This window comes from Falco cherrug, chromosome 12 (genome assembly GCF_023634085.1).
Source record: "Falco cherrug isolate bFalChe1 chromosome 12, bFalChe1.pri, whole genome shotgun sequence".
NCBI classification, from domain to species: Eukaryota; Metazoa; Chordata; class Aves; order Falconiformes; family Falconidae; genus Falco; species Falco cherrug.
Window position 1 is genome coordinate 4,774,466 of NC_073708.1, and position 17,622 is coordinate 4,792,087.

Genomic DNA, 17,622 nt, shown 5'->3' on the forward strand with positions numbered 1-17,622 from the left:
GAAATAGGAAACAGAAAGAAGGTACCCTGTGCCCCACTGCCCTCCCGTCGCCGCCTCTGTGGTGTGCCAGGAGGGATGCTCTCCCCTGCCTTGCAGTAGCTTTACCTCTGCTGCCCTTGAGAAGAAACTCCCTGCACTCGACAGACCCAGAGACAGATAGGAACAGGAGCCTTCCCAGATCTCAGGCAGGAAAGAAACATCACAGACTACATTTTTCATGGCCTTGATTACGCGCTATAAATTTTGCCTTTCCTGCCTATAAGAAAAAAAAGCTTCTAACGTTTAACTCCTGTCCTGCCAGCCCCAGGCTCTGCGCTCTGTTCAGCAACGCTTGCGAGTTCCACACCTATCGGGAAGCCTTCCAACACCCACACCGGCTGTTCTTGAAGCTCATCTCCGAAGGTTTCAGTCTCCAAAAATCTACCTCCTGGCAGGTGGAAGAAGCGTATCAGATTCTGGGAACACAGAACTCCTCGTCCACTCCCATTCGCCCCTGAGGTACCAAAAATGCCACGAGGCTGTGGCAGCTCCAAGTCTAACACCTGTTAAGCGGAGCTAGCAGGGCACAGAGGAGATGGAAAATAAGGGCTTCGTATCACGTAGCCACAAGTGATTCACTAGGTTACACGGAAATTCTGTGTAGTCCTTTCTCAACTGGAAAGACAGCTCTAACACCAGGTCCTGAAGAGGTCTGCGTAGGAATTCAAGAGATCATTTCTTGCCAAAAAGGCAAAAGCAGTGTTTTCTTTCCTACCGCAATCATTTCTAAAGAATGAGTAGAAGGGAATCTCAACAATTAAGGAAAATAAGGAGAACCTCAGTTGCGAAAAGAGGTTAAATGACTGATTTCTTAGGAAATTAGACAGGAACATGCACAAAACTATCGGTACTTGGCCAAATGCATACTTAAGACCATCAATGGAATAATCTTTACAGAGGGCTATTCCCTCTCCCCCCGTGTCCACACAATACCTTTCAGGCTTGCTCACAGAGACTAATTTAAGCCAGCTTAACTTAATTTTCTCAGGTTTGCTTGTTAAATAACAACATGGGCACTTAAATCTCAGCTTTGAATCGGGGTAAAATGTATGTAAACTGCAAGTAAAGGTAAGGTAAGCTTCTAACACCCAGTCTATTTATAAATAACATGCTGATGAGTTCCAGCAAATGACCTGCTCTTCATTTGGAAAGAACTGGTTCAATACCATGGGCGGGGAGGGGGGAGTGGGGACAGGATGGCTTTTGCTGCCATGCATGTAAAGTCACTAAGGGAATAGCTCTCCTAGTTGTACTTTCTTTTAAGTGGAGATGCCAATCATTATTTTCCTTTGCTCTGCTAATTATTCTTTTTTGCTTGGTTCCGGTTGTTTTCATAACTCTCCCACTCTTCCATTGCTTATACTGCCCTGTGTTTGACTCCACTTCTCATGTAACCGCATTGGTTTCTGCTGTTGTTTTAGCTTAATTGGCTTTACTGGAATGAATGCTGATTGTTGCTCTCCCAAATGCATCTTAACTGCTTCCCACCATGCATTTCCCAGGCATCAGAAACTTTCAGCCAATTTTCTTCCATTTGTCTCACATTCTTTTGGTGGCTGTTCTCCTGGAGTACAATGTTTCAGGACCAGTTTTATTCTGGCAGCACTGTAACTGTGCACATTGTTTTCCAGCAGGACTGTTAACTTCAGCAGGAAACAAGACAAGTTTTCTGGCGGGAAGGTCTAAATGCACAACAAGCCATAGGACAATGTTTGTTTATCACTATGAGAAATTCCAAATGCTGCAATATTACAGTAAGTTTTGGTATTTGCTATTTTAATGCAAAGAGGAGGGGTAAACATGCAAGACATGCCATGTGGTAACTGAATGTGTTCCTTCATTTTCTTTATTTGAACTGTTTCACCCGATTGCTGTGGAATGACACAAGGAAATTTCACTTTAGCTTTGAGTTGCTTTGTCTGCAGTTTTCAATTGTGCCACATTCCAAGTGTTAATAACAAATACAGTCCATATTTTGATAATAAAGCAGATGCAACTAGGAGATGACGTTCAAGGCAACGGAAAAAGAAACCCACAAACCCAAGTATTTTGATTCATTTTTGTGGCACGTCATTCATCTGAGGGAGAGCACCACCAATCTACTCCACATCAGCAAACCAAAGCCAGTAGCAGAAGGAAACCACAACCTTATTCTCCAAGAGGAGGCTTGAAAGGACTTCTACTGTTACTGTTACTCAACCTCATTTAGGACTTAAAAGCCTCAGGACTCAGCCGTGGCATTGCTTGGAACTGCAGAAGTGAGTTTGAGGGCTTAAAGCTCTTGTACTTTTTGCACTACACAAATTGTTTCTGCTTCTCATTCAGCTGGTCCAACTCCAGTAAGAATCCTCCCTTTTGCAGTGCTAGGGATGCGAGTATACAATGTAGCCAGGAAAAAAAATAAAGATAATTAAAATCTCCATTTGAAACCTCATACTGCAACCAGGAGACCAGTTTTCTGGTTCTACCACTTTCTCCTTAACATCCTTGAGAAATATAACCTAAACTGAGATTTATAAAAGCTCCTAAACTTTCTTTGGTTTCATCAGGGGAAATGTAAACAATGGAATCTGAACATGGCCCACTGTTTACAGCACAGCATTTCCTTTTCATCGCCTCTGCCCTGGCTGGGGGAAGACGGCACACTTTTTCCTCTCCCCATTATATTTACCAACATGCCTAAAGGGTATCTTTAAAGAAAATGTGCCAATGTTAGACCTCTGGAAAGCAAACAAAATTCATCATCCATGTCCATGGACCAATATGACAACATTGTCTGCCTCTTGAAAAACCTCTCCCACAGGTAATTTCAGGTTCGTACTACTCGTATTTTTGAGTGAGGTCTCCAAGTAACCAGATTCCGTTAACATTAAACTGGTCTTCCCTGAACGCAAACATTGCAGGCAAGCCTGGACTGCCAGGCTGGATGTTTTTCTGTGTGTGTGCTGAGCAGGAATGAATCACTTCTGGGAACTTCACTGACAGAAATCTTTCAAACCCCTGGCAACAAGCTCAGCACCTTTTATTCATGAAGTGTGATGTGCTGCAGCAGCTGTCCAGGTCTCGCAAGCCCAGCAAGTCACCTCAGTGACACAGCCTCAGCACTGTTTCCAGCCTTCACAGTACTCAGAGGCATCTCAGCATCCAGTGAAGCTATTGACTTCCAAAAGCTACAAGCAGCTACAATATTTTATGCTTTTGAAGGCTTGATGGTTTTTTTTCTCTGTCCTCAACCAGTTCCAGCCAGGTCTTTAATGCCTCTATCTTCTGGGAAATAATGATTCTGCTCCTTTAATACATCACCTCCTTAAATTCAAGGAGTCTGTGGTTTGGTTATAGCTGTCTGCCAGCAGTGGATTGCCCAGAGATCAAAATTAACACAATCTTTCAGTAGGAGGAGGGAAATGGAGCACAAATTACTTGACAGGTCATTCTGCATAGAAAACTCAACCTTTTACCAGTGAGTTAAAAGTTAACTGAGGAACTCTCCTGCTCCGAACGGAGATCAGAGTGACCAGGTCCTATCGCCAAGAACATTGTTTCGCACTATCTCACAGGCAACACACACAGCCATCGCAGGAGGACTGAAGTCCCCAGGCAGCATTCGTTGCTTGGCTTGCTGATCCCCTTCCCAAAACATGTAAAGGTGCTTGAGATCCCTTGGACCTGACTATCTCACTTAAGTTTCCCGTGATTCCTGGCTGATAAGGTGCAGAGAGTCTTCACATCAGACACGAGCGAGCGAAAGTACTTTATTTTTCTGCTCTACTTTCCTTCCTCATTTGCTTTTTGCCAGGTAACACGTACCAAACCATACATTTGAAGTATACAGCCTCACTTAAAAACAAAACCATAACTGAATTATAGTACAAATTCTCTACGGTTCATGTAACGTGTACTATCATAAGGACCTCTCTTTAATTCTTAACGTTACTCATCATGCCAATAATTTTTATTTGTTTAATGGTTTCATTCCGAATTGTCACCTGCCTTCGTGTGCTATTGGTACCCTTTTCTTTTTGAAAGCCAACAGAAGTCCTAAGCTAAAAAACATGTCACGAACACAGAGAACTCTGAAAACAGCCACGATTCTAAGATGAGGCAACACCTTACCACAAAAGCATGCAGAACTGAGAAACAGCACCAGCTAATCTTGTTTATATGATGCAAGGAAGCACAAAAAGAACTGCTTACAGGAGGAGATACAGGGTCAAGTTAAGTTACTCCTTACAACTCTCTTATCAGACAATTAAGAGAGGCATGACATCGTATTTCTGGAAACACGGGTTGAAGTCCAACTCACTCAGACATTTGGCTGGAAAATATCTGACCTTTACTGGACTTTATTCTTTTGTTACTTGTGATGACAAACTTTCTGACTGATTGAAAAGTAGCAAGAACTGTGGAAAGCAAACTACTGGGCATGAAAAGCTAAGGTGGATCCTGATACTAAAAAAAACCAACCCACAAAACAAACCAAACCAAAAAAAAAAAAAAAAAGCACCATACCAAACAAAGCTGAGAGTCATGCATGGCAGTTCTTTTAAGCTCACAAAACTTTTGATGGCATTCAGACCTTATTCATAACTCCAAACTGCCTGTGTAATTTAAAGTTACAAAATTACAGTACTTTTGTTTAAACTGTGTATTACTGAATGCAGTTCTAAAGCAAAGGGCAATAATAAGAAAAGCCCAAAAGACATTTTGTATTAGATGTAATTAAGTCAGGTCCCTGTTGAAAAATATAAATTTTTTGACCACTCCGGTGGCCAAAAAATGACAGGAATGATGCTTGAGTGAACAGGAGAAAACCCCCTTGGCAGAAAGGATCCGTAGAAGGCATGTTTCCGAACATAGCCAAAGTGATCTTGGGTCAGTAACAACTATATGTCACTGCAACAAGTGTGAGAAGTAATTGCTGGCTCAGCCCCAGAATCTGGAAACACGAGGGCAGGTTTATAGCTCCCACAAGTCTCTCAAACAAGGCTGTGCCACCAGTGCACTTGCAGGTTTTGAGCTACACGAACACTGGCTGGAATACTAAAATAATTTTGTAAAAAAATAATAAAACTTTATGTACATGAGGCATTTTCCTTCTCAAAATATATCACAACTCTGTATTACAAGTACAAAAAACAGAGAGAATTTCATCACAGAGTAGTAACCTGGGGGTTTACAGCACATCACACACAACATAATATTCCTCCCATGCGCACCCTAAGATTTTGCAAAACCCCCTCTCTCCTTTAAAGCTCCACGAGATATTTAAAGAGCCATAAATTCTTCTCCTGCAGTTGTTTTTAACTTCTGTAGTGTTTTTGTGTGACAAACCAGTGGAAATGCTTTAAATTGCATCCCCATTTCTAACGCCTCAAATGGATTTTTAAAGCATCTCAACTGTCATAACAGGAGTCTGACGAATGCAGAAGATCTCTGGCGACAGACCACGCGCTTCCCCAAGAGAGATTTTTCCTCTGAGAAATGCAGAGCTAATGCCAAGAAAAGACATGGCTCTACTGCTTCTTCCTCCTGTTTCTCCAAGTCATATAAAACTCATAGCGTAATTATATTGTGTTTCTGTTCTATGAGAAAAGAGGGTAAATGCAATTATATTGGAATTATCCCAGACAGGAGAAAACCTGAACTACTAGAACTACGTGTTTCACAACAGGACTACAAAAGCCAACCTCTTTTCCAGATACCATTAATCATATCTAAGAGACAAGTAGCCAGAGCAACTGAGAGCAACGGCAGGGAAGTGAATTCACATTTATACGGAATCTGTTAAAACACATATACCTGACAGATTACTTTGTTGACAACTTCATTGTTGAGTTTTCTATAAATAAGTAGCTGGGTAACAGGTATCAAATTCAGACATAAACTGTATCTTACAAGGGCCAAAGGATCAAAATCAGCTGTGCCAACTATGTTAATGAAAATTATGTCAGATAAAACTCATCAGAAGTTGTGTTACCACAGGAACAGGACCACAGACTCCGCTCATTTGTCAGCCCCTGGCTGTGCAAAGGCACTACAAGATCATTACACGCCCAGAGGGGAGACAGCATTGATGCAGCAGGAAGCGATTAGGCAGGGGGTATATGATAAACTATGGGTGTGCCAGTAGGGAAACAATTCCATTAAAAAAAAAACCCCAAACCAAAAAACAAACATGTTCCTACTAAATGCTATTTCACTTGCATGCTCACCTCCAAGTCTAACAAAAAAATTGATGCATTTTGGTCCAAAGCCTGAGTGGCACTAACATCAAGACCACTTTCACCCCTTTTCTCTCCAACTCATAATCAAGCTCCGTTGGGTCCATGAAAAAGCAGCTGAAGGATTAATCCCAACGTGATCTATGCTGGTGAAATTATCTTCCTCATCTGCAATATAAATCCTTAATCTGTTTTGCAGGAAGGGTACTGCTTTAGCTCACATCTTGTGGCTGGACTGAATGAGATAGAGGGAGGTCAAATGGGTTGCCCAAAGTTGGAAGAGGCCCCAGAGCTCATTTTGGATGGAAGTGTGGGAACCTGCTGGCTGCCTGTTACTGCCTCTGCCCACTACATAATACCGCCTTCTTGGTGCTTGGTCTTCCAAGCTGTTCTTTGATGAGCTCTCGTGGTAGAACGAGAGAAACATATTGACAGCTCTCTATTACACTAGCCAGGAAAGAACCGGAGAACTGAGCTCCCACGTCAAATCTCATGGAGCAAGAGAAACAGCCCAAATCATAAGAGCTTGTAGCTTTCTGTCCTTGCTAATAGCTAAAAAAATAAAACTAACAAGCGATACTTTGTTTCTAATGAAGCCTTTGAGAATTCTGTATCATTTACAGACGTTAATTAAGCGCTACATGTCTTCTGCAGTCAAGCAAGCGCACTCCATTGTGTTTTCAGAGACAGCCACTGAAACGCTCACAGCCAAGGAGTTGTTTTTTACTTTAGTGGTTACACAAAACAATATCCACATGGGTAACAGAAGGCAAAGTGACCCCACTCTCTAACCACCCCATTCCGAGAACGGAGGACGGAAAGGTGGTCAGTATGTCCATGGCACATTTCTGGACTGGGGATATTGGAACCGCTTTCAGCCAGACTCAAACCCCTCCTATCCCACAACACACAAGCCATCATAAAAGCACGGAGGTAAGCAGTGGGAAGGCCAGGCCAAATATCGTAGAAAAAAATGTTAAATTTGAATCAACAGTCTGCCTAACTCTCAGGAATGAAAATACTGCCGTGTATTTCTCAGTCTTGACTGGACTGTGTATCTCATGATAGAAGAGTTCAACAATTTTCTTCCACCTCAAAACAAAAGGAAACTAAAGGCTGCTTCTTCAATTACACCTTGAGAAATCAGTGCAGTGGTAAAAAATATTAAGGGTTTCTTAACTGGCAAAAGCTGAGGTAAATTCATAGAAAACTGATCTTCAGTAACGCTGACAAGAATCAAGCATCTTCGTACTGTAATCAAATATAACAATGCAGCTATGTTCTACTGCCACAATGCATGCAAACCACAGATCACACAGATGCCAAAGGACAAATGCTGATGACTTAAGGCACATTTTACACCCAGATGTCTAAAGATAAAATGCAGTTTCATATGATGTTAGGAGGATAACCAAACCACTTCCCCCCCCCCCCCCCATTTAAACAGCTTTGCTATTTTTCTTGCAATTTAGGATGACTTCATAATTCAAATTTCACTCTAAAAGCAACACTGTAAATCATAGGGGCACTAATGGAAACGATACATGCAAACACGTGGCGCCTGAGACAACCTCAGCTTCTTTCGTCTGCAGACACTGCTGTAATGCACAATAAAATCAGTCATAACCAATAATCATTTACTGCCGTAGATAAGGCAGGGGAAACAAACACTCCTTGTTTAATCAACAAAACGTTGGCCTAGATGTGTTCATCCCATGTTTAATTTTCAGACAATTTCTCTGACAGAAAGATCTCTGGGTTATATTATTGGATACGTTACGAGACAATTGATAGTTGGCCTTTACACAAGCTTGTTTAAGCAAGCAAGCAGCGTGGTGAATTTTCAAAGGGAACAGCAGCGCTGCTGCCCACATCCCCCTCGAGAGCCAGCCCCAGCCGGGGCTTGCTGTACAGTGCAAAACCTCACTTACGTCCTGAGTTCCGTGCTGGGTTCGGAGTAAATCTTGTTTCCATCTTCTTCACAGCTTGAAATCTCGAAGTTTCCATACCTGAAAAAGGAGACGGGTGTTCAGAGGAGCCTCTATCGAATAAAGGGAAATCCCAAATAGCATAATTCATATACATTTTTATACATATACTGTATAATGTACATAATGTACAAAATAAAATACGTATATATACAAATAATATACATAATTATCGAACAACCAGAAAGCGTTTCTAGCTCAAACTACAAATATGGAAGCTAACAGCTGGGCAAGATTAAGGAGCTTGAAAATTATTTTGTTTAGGAGGGGAAAAAAATTCTAAAGAGACAGCAAGGATCTTTCAACCTAATTTGTTAATTTATATGAAGCAGCCTGCACACAGAAGGCATCAACCACAGCTCCAAGACCTCTGTTCGTGCCTTCCTTCGCTCCATCCTTTTCCAGAGCATTTCCCCAAGCGTTTCTCCAACACAGCTTCTGTCTCTCTAGCACGTGCCATTCCTTCTAACTCCAAGCGTGATTTCACACAAAGTTTTTTCCAGGTGGCAAGTGCCCGCTTGTGCCAAAACTACTGAAGCAGTTGTCACGAGTGGGAATGGCCCGTGGCGCTGTGAAGGTGCCACTGGGAAAGAGAAAACCGTGGGCACAACGCCAACAGTGCAAAGCAAAACCTCCCTCCTGCAGGCAGTGCCTGTGCCTTGAAGGCAGGATTATGCGCTTGGTTCTCAGCGCAGCGCCCATTGTTCCAGACATACAGCTCCATAAAGGATTTCATGGTTCCTTACAGGCAGCTTTAACAAAGGCAGACAATTAGGCACAGCCTAGAATAAGGCAAACTGATTTTACACATTCTGTGCTCAACTAATTGTGTCAGGCACCTGCAATTAACCTGAACAGTTCGGGGAACAAGTGCAACTTTAAGTGTTTGTGCTACAACATCCTAGTAGCATCAGAGAAAGTAGAGCAGGCTGTCGCTGCGTCCAGAAGGTTCAGGTCAGAACTGTAACAAATCCATCCAGAGTATTTCAAGGGATAAAAATAAGAGGTGGTAGTTTTATGCTCTTCTAAAGTATCAGTCTAAGGCTTCATACGTAAGAATCCCAGAGCTGTACAGAAACAAGTACCACAGAATTCCAGCTCACTCTCACCAGCAGACCTGCTAGCTGGTAAAGAACCATCCAGCACCGCTCATACCGATACTCTGCCCCAGCACGGCTCACAACCTCAGAACTCCACAATCAAACAAGAACTTAAGTGTCAACAGTCTTTTATGACCAGGGCTCAATGTTGGACAATTCCACTGCGGGCAGGGAAGCTGAGGCAGAGGGACACCGAGGGCATGCACGCACAGCAAGGGACACCCAGACTAATAACGGCAAACAAGTAACCCCTCTGAGAGCGGCGGCGCAGCCACAGCCCTAAGGAGGTCAGCTTCGGCTTACTTAGCCTCGAGAGTACCGCACTAACCCCTCCTGCCGCGTCCGGAACGGCTCATTTAAAACCAGATCTTGCATCTCCAACTACATTGCAGGTGGTCATAACAAAAATTATTTGCTCCAGTTGTTACTGCATATCGGCGACAAGCTGAGAACAAAACCATGACTGCCTGAGCCCCGTAGCTTAGTCTGACCAACACGCTGTCCCCCATCCAACCCAGGTCCCTGCACCAGCGGTGGAGACTTCAGAAATCTCAGCATTTGATCTGTCCGGAACAAACAAACAAACAAAAAGGCGTAACACATGCATAAAAACTTGCAAACAGGTTTTAAAGGGTCTAAATTTTTCTCTGTCATTCTGAAACAATCCCGCTTGGTCCTATAAGGCAGCAGAAGTGTCAGAGTAGGTTTTAAGGGCTTCTTAAAACAGAAAGGGTCCTTAGGAAACTGAGGTACATACAGGATAACCCATTTTGCCATTGAAGTTTCACAGAGCTAATCCAAAATCTAACAAAAAAATATGCTTGGCTAAACTGACAAGTGGGGTAAGAACCCAGGTCTGAACACGCCGAATAACACCTCAGTCCCTCGGTGGTCACAGTGAACCACACCAGGAGTATTCACAGAAGAACCACTGCTTGCTACAAGAATGGCTGTCAATCTTGTTCAGAAATTTTTTGGTCTTATCAGTGGCCTCTGTGCTTTCTCCTGTATTCTCCCAAGCAATTTCACACCCTGCCCATGCTCCTTTTATTGGGATCAGCACTACTGAAGCTGTAAAACTGAACAGATACCTTCTTTCCCACTCTCAGCTATGCCCGAATTCACCACTTAATCCTACCTGGTCTCTCTCAGCTCTCAGCCCTACCCTAAACGCTCATTACCAGCCTTTGCAATTCAAAGTGAATGCAATTAACTATTTGAGATACTTCCCACCGCTTTACTGCAAGGATGGAATAAATCAGAGGAGCCTTAAGAACAATACTTCCAACACTTTGCTAAGCTAAAGTGTAGAGATTAACTTATTTTTATTAGAGTTAACTCTATTGGTTTCAATATTTGCTCCTGCAGACCTGTAAATTGTTCTGCGTTTCCAAATACTATAATCCTAGGAAACATCTCGTCTTACTAAGAAGACAGAAAAAGAGCATAAGGGGGGTATTTAGAGAACCATGTTGACACCTCAGTGGAGATTGCCCAGGACAGAACGGAGACATGCTGCTGATTCAATGTTCATTCCATGCCATGATGGCTGCTCCCATCCTGGTGCTAAGAGTGCTTTTACTCCCCACTGCCATTTGCTAGGGAAGATGGCTAAAATACGTCTTGACCAACAGACCAAAGATATTTTTCTCCCTGCTGGGAGAAATATGCCAAGAAAGCTTCAGGTTTTGAATAAAAATTAAATTTTTATATTAATAATTTTTCAAAACTTGTCATTAATTCTTAGAGCAGAATTTATTGAGATTACTTACAATGCCATTGTCCTAGTATTGTATTAAATATAAAATCTGTATTTGCAGAACAGTAGGCATTTGCATTTAAATCCCACTAGAGAAATACATGTTGATTTTTATAATAGAAATCCGTAACACAGTAATAAAGAGCAGGCAATTTTCTGTACAAAACTGGAGAAGTATATAACGCTTCGTTATACTGCCAGATGTAAACCTCTGTCTATCTCTCAACGCAAGAGCTCTGCATGAATAACAGGTCATTAAATACGGGTTAGGAGGAGTTAATGATACATCTGATGTAAAGAACAGCGTTTCTGCAGACTTCCACTGCTCTGTTCTCACCAGCTCCTGGACAAAGAGCCATTCACTACCCAGCCTTGTATGAATGCTTTGCATACAAAAAGAGACACGATAAACAAAAGGATCCTGTAGCCCACAGAACTTTTCAGCCTTGCTTGGCATTTGGAAAGTTATAGACTCCACTCAAAGGGACTGACTAAGCAAATGAGACCAGAATGTAATGGGTAGTACTGAATATTGAAATACTGAAAAACAGAGTAGCAAATGCACCCCTGCATCTCTGTTAAGAAGGGAAGGGGAGAAGAGGAAGGAAAATACTCCTTGAATAGCTAGGAAATAATAAGGAAAGGTGGCCCTCCATGAAAGCCTCCCCCCCCCCCCCCCCCCCAAAGCCACAAATAAGGCTTGTAAGCACTGAAACAAGCAACTTGGAAGCACAGATACTCAGCAAGAATCAGAAGGTGTTTTGAATCACAAACAGAATCATGGAAATGAAATTGCTGCTTTGAATAGACAAATCACCTGGTATGTAGGAAAACAACAGAGGAAAGAATAGAGGCTACAGCAACAACTGTGAGCCAAATGCCATATAAAGATACTGTCCCAAAACACGCGGCTCTGCTACCAAAGGCTCCATGCTTTCAGTGTCCCCTCTCCAACTTCATTTTCCTCTCCATTTACCCTCTATCCAGCCATCCTCCAGCAAAAGGAAAAAACCTGAAAATGTAAAACTAACTTGTTATTTGCTGTCATTAGCCGGCTCTAGCTCTCCCACCAAACAGCATCAATTCCCTTCTCCATAAGCTCCTCAAGACAGGGACCAATTGCTGCCTCATCTGTGACCGTGCCAAGCACAGCACGGCCCTGCTTTTAAGCTCCACTGCAAGGAACACGATTACCAGGACAAAATAAAATACGTAAGAAAGGAACTTGGACTGCCTCTGCTCTCATATGGACAGCTAAACAACTTTGGCTTCCGTTACACTTGTGAGCAGTTAATTCCACAGCGCACCCAGCAATGCTGGGGATCCCAAAGGATCTCTGCGGAAGCATCCGGCTGTATCCTCACACCCAGGGGCAGGAGGAGCTGGTCTCCTTTTCCTCTCTCCAGGAACTTCCATCCAGAGTTTTCACATCCAAATGGCAACAAGATTCTTTTCCTTTTAAATCTCCCTACCCACTTCTATCAAACAAAAAGAAAATATCAGAACATACAGTGTTAAAGGCTTGGCAGGTTTTCAAAGCTGTCTGCTGCATTTAGATGCCAGACTTCCATGAATACTAAAGGGATGTGGATGTCCAATTACTCTTCGAGAGCTTTGAAAATACAAGTCATCCCCCTCACTTTTCAACATACCAGCTTATGCTCAAGATTTTGTTTAGTTTGATTTCTACTCTATGTTAGAAGAAAACCTTTATAGGCTGAATCCAGCTAAAAGAATGAAAAGGGCTCCAGTCTCAAATTTAATCAGAAGCAAAAGCTTTAAGTCAGGGGAGGAAAGAAAAAAAAAAAAAACCCACAAAAATAAAAAGAACAGATTTATTCACTATCTCCAAAAAGTGTTACAAGTTACTCAGAGAGCAAATAGCACATCCCTGGTGTTACTACAGACAGAAGTTATCAAAGGGCCCAACGTAAAGTCCATTACAATAAGTAGCACAGCGCTAAAAGCCCGATCAGTATCTTCTGACTGAAACACAGGGAACTGCATCTGCCTTAAAATATTCTGAACTGTACATTAACAATTTAAACCTTTTCATATGCCTTGTTCGACACTTCCTGTGACTTCACTGCACTGGATGTATCGTAGGGCAGAAACGAACTCGAGCTGCGCTCCCCTCTGCCCCGTTGGTTTGTGCATGGCCACAATGACCATACCGCTGGTGACAGTGACCGTGGGAGTCACGCTGCGAGGACCAGCACCGTGAAGCTGGGCGATTCCTGTTAAATACAGGATCTTAAGTACAGCATCTCCTTTTTTTATCTGCCTCTGTCACTCAGGGAAAAGCATCTTGTCTTTTTTGGACAGAATAAATGTTTCATGCCCCAGATTCAGTTAAACACTTGCACTGCTTGGACAGGACACTCTGCAGACAACATCAAATGACCAGCAGGTATCCCCACACACTTAGGGTGCAATAAATCCAGATTTCCAAGGACACTTTCCTAAGAGTCCCAGGACTCTCTTGGTCTAATCTGGATTTACTTATATCTAACACAGAGAATTCTGCAGCACTCCCTCTGAGGGGTGTATCCAACATAAACAGAATGCATGGGACTTGAGGGTGATCCAGCTTCCACACACAAATTTCAGAGGAAGTTGGTCGATGTCTATGTTCCTACAAAAAATAATATTCTACAACTAGGAAATGCAGATGCTGCTTCCTCCTACTCTATGTTGAGTTGGAAGGGCCTTTTTCAGTCTGGCCACATCACTGTTCTCCCTTGGACCAAACAGCAAAAGTTTAGTATTGCCACTCGTGATCCTTCCCTTACTCCACAGACCTGCTCTATCACCCAGAATAAGGAACGGGGCTCAAGCTTTTCACATGAAACCAAAAATCACAACCAATGCCAAAATCTTACTTGGTTTCTTTTGGGTTTTTTGGGGGGGTTTTTTTGTGGTTTTTTTTTTAAGAGACTGCCCTCTTCATTACTTTTTTGCTTCACTGGAAAACAAAATACAAGTACTTATAAAGCACAGGTTATGCACTGACACCCACTTTGGTCTCCATACTGTTATTATTAACAAGTATCACTAACAAGAAAGTTGCAGAGTCTTTGCTACTTGTTCTGAACTAATGCGGAGATGAAAACTAAGCCAGTTAAATTCAATTACTACCCATTTCTTTTTAATTTCTCATTACAATTTCTGTTTTTCTTCACAAGTCCGTATATTCCACAGCTGCATGTAAATCATTCCAACTTTCATAGCTTCAGTTTCATCTATATTTTGTCCCAAGCCGTAAAATTCTAGATCATCCATTATATTCAAAAAGCCATGGGAAACATCCACGGACTCTTAAACACTACACTCCTACGATTTGTGAGAGGGGAAGGAAGCGGTGACCTCCTAGGATTTCCTGTGGATTCTATCATTTGTTACAAAAGGCTGGGGATAATGTTGACAAGGCCAGGCAGCCTGTTACAACGTGCTTTCAGAGGTACACAAGCCAGCAAGACCAGAACTGGGCTCAGAAAATAAAGTTCTGTTCTATGAAGACTTTCCCCCCCGATGCTTTCTTGCCCTTTTCTGACATTTTCCCCTCTTTAAAGCAGCAGCAGAGGAGGAGGACAGGGCCAGCTTCCTTACGAATCATGCATGCTCCAGACTTGCTGCTGCTCTAAACAACTGGATTACCCAAACCTAGCTGAGATGTTGCTGCAAATACCACTTGGGCTATTTGTTTGAAGCAAAACTGCAGTAGCTAGACTTCCCTTATTCTCCCCTCGCACCCTCAAAGCCAGCCACAGAGAATGTCCATCCTTAAAGCAGGGTTTCTACCATGCCAGCACGTTAGCAAAGACCAACGGGACAGGAACTCAGTCTCTCCAAGACCCCAAGGACACAGCAGCGCACAAGTCTGGCCCAAGATCTTCCCCTCGACCAGCAGTCAACCATGCAGTGAATGACAAGCACATCATCTTTAGAAGATGACACCTGTTTTCCTGTTCATTCCTGCTTGAATGCTCAAATGAAATCCCTTACAAACCGGCTACGCACACATTGCAAAGCAGAGTTAGCCCTGTCTGCTCAATTTCTTTTCCAACCAACGCTGGTTTTTCCCTCCTCTGATACACTCCTGAGAAAATGCAAGAGACTCAGAAGGCAGACTTGCCACTTCTTTTGTGCTGCAATCCAATTGCAATATTACTGATCTAATTCCCAGATACAAAAAATATTAAGAACTTAGTTGTAGAGTTAACTGAACTAAATTGCACCAGACATACAATTTATAGAAATCTTTACTGCATGGAGCTGGCATTTTCACAGGAGCCCACAGAGTTTAGACATCTCGTGACCAATGACTCTCAGAAAACAAGTACATACTTTTTTCAGGTTGTTTTAAAAATCCTATAATTAATACTTACACCAAACAAAACAATACAGAAACAGAAACTAAAGGCCAGGATGATGAACTTCATTAAGATCTTGAGTTCTTCCCCCTCTCAAATCCCTGATCTTTGAGTACCTGATTTTAGAACCTCAGTGTTTCACTAATTTTATATATTTCTATTTTTAGACTGCTATGATCCTTTTCACTAAGGGAAAATATGGGAAGAAAACAGAACTGTGGCTAGAGGACTCTACAAACTTCAGTGCAAAAGCAAGGCTCTCAAAAGACTTTTTAATCATCCTTATAACAGCACAGCCTAACAGAGTCTGAACATCTTAAAGGCTAGTGATGAAACACCACAAAACAATCCAAACCCTAACAAGGCTAATGGATGGTAGGATGGACTGCTGTTTCAATGGATTACCCCTTTAGCCCAACTCAAGTTTAAAATGCTCCAATCCTCAATTACAGAGAGATTTAATTATTTCAATAGTCACTGAAGGGCTGGATTGACAATTCGAGAGAGCAACAGCCCTTAAGTGCAAAGGGGGAAAAGCACAAGCCGGGACACAGCAGCTGAACGTCTCTTCCCCAGCAGCACCCACAGCTTGGCTTCTTGGCCATAACCACCTGGAGCACCCACTGAATCCAGCCAGGTGAGGTGATCAAGAGGAAAAGATCCAGACACCTGCACATGAAAATCACCTGCCCCATACAAGGGTTAGACACGCAGAGTCCCCTGCACAGAAGCACAGATGAGGACAGAACAGCCCAACAGCTGCAAGACCCCGTCCCTAGTCCTGCCTGAGGGCTCTGCACCGACCCAAGAGCCAGCCCACCAAAAAGGACCCAAGGCAGCCTCCCAGCATCAGTAACTTCTCTCCAAAACCAGCACGCACCTTAACAGATTTAATAGCAGGTTCTAAACTTGCTTGTCAGACACACAGGATCTTTTATAATTACACAGACTAAGTGCAATATAAGAATTGCTCTTTGCATAACTGTTTTCTGCCTCCCAAGGACAGCAAAAAACAACTAGATAGGGACATGTAAAAATATGGATGTGTGAAAACCCAGGCTGAATTCCAAACTCACTGCGAGCTGAACCCTCACTCTCTCTCTGGCTCAGTATGCTCTCCATAAGTATCTGCGTCTTAGTCTACGCCTCTCACTGTTTTTCTTTATCATCTGTTCACAGTAGAGGGTCTTCTGGGTGGGGCTGTTGCAAACAATTCTAGGCATGTTTGTACAGTGATTTGTAAAATGAGGTCACGGTCTCAGGTGGGACATTTATTTGCATGACCAAAGTACCTCAGTAATAGAGAAATAAGAATGGAAACCACTAAAAATCAAAACTATGTTGAACTGGGTGGGGACTGCACATAAAGATGCTTTTTGGGCATTTAAACAGGATACATGAATGTACTGTAAGATAAAATAAGCTGTCTTAAGACAACTTAAGAACCTTTAATTGAGAAGCGAGATGTGTATCATCAGGTTTAGAGCCACCTTTGACTGAGTGATTCACATTATTTGAGCTACTCGCAACTTCTCATTGATTACAGAAAGAAAATTTCCCTAGATACACATCAATTAATACGTAAGAACCCCAAAAGAGCAGTCTGGCAACCCACCAACACAAAGCAACAAAAACTGCACTGTTAGGGGAATCATATTTAAAATAGCCATATTGGGCAAAGCATCCTTGCAAAGGCTACTATTCTAGTTATTCTAACTTTTTCTGTTAAAAATGTATCTTTATAAAGTAAGTCTTTATAAAGCATAGAATTCAGAGTGAGAAAGCTAGTGTTGTGCTTTCTAAGCATTTATACGGAATAGCAGGCATGATTTAACAGTCTTACCGTAAAAGCTATTCTTACAACATCAAGCAGTTCTCATGCTGTCTGCAAAAATTTACAACTGCATGTTCATGTGAAGTAACAGAAGGGGATAACGAATACTTTCTCCCGTTTATACAACCCCTGTTTCAAATCAGCAGCCCCCAAACAGGAGAGTTAAGTCTGAAAACATCAGTATCAGCAAAACATAGGAATCTGTTCTAGGCATGACTTTGCAGCCCACACATTCTTTTTTTTTTTTTTCGGGGGAGCCGGGGGCAAAAGCTGTATTTATTTTCTTGTGTCGGTCCCAGTTTGGTTCC

At 42.4% G+C, this 17,622-nt stretch overlaps 1 protein-coding gene across 1 annotated transcript in view; it reads right to left on the reverse strand.

Moving 5' to 3' along the window:
• RGL1 (ral guanine nucleotide dissociation stimulator like 1) overlaps positions 1 to 17,622 on the reverse strand; it is a 79,213-nt gene that overhangs the window by 32,340 nt on the left and 29,251 nt on the right. The window contains exon 4 of the mRNA XM_055725109.1: positions 8,192 to 8,269. Within this exon, the coding sequence (XP_055581084.1) occupies positions 8,192 to 8,269 (78 nt within the window). The remainder of the gene's footprint in view (positions 1 to 8,191; positions 8,270 to 17,622) is intronic.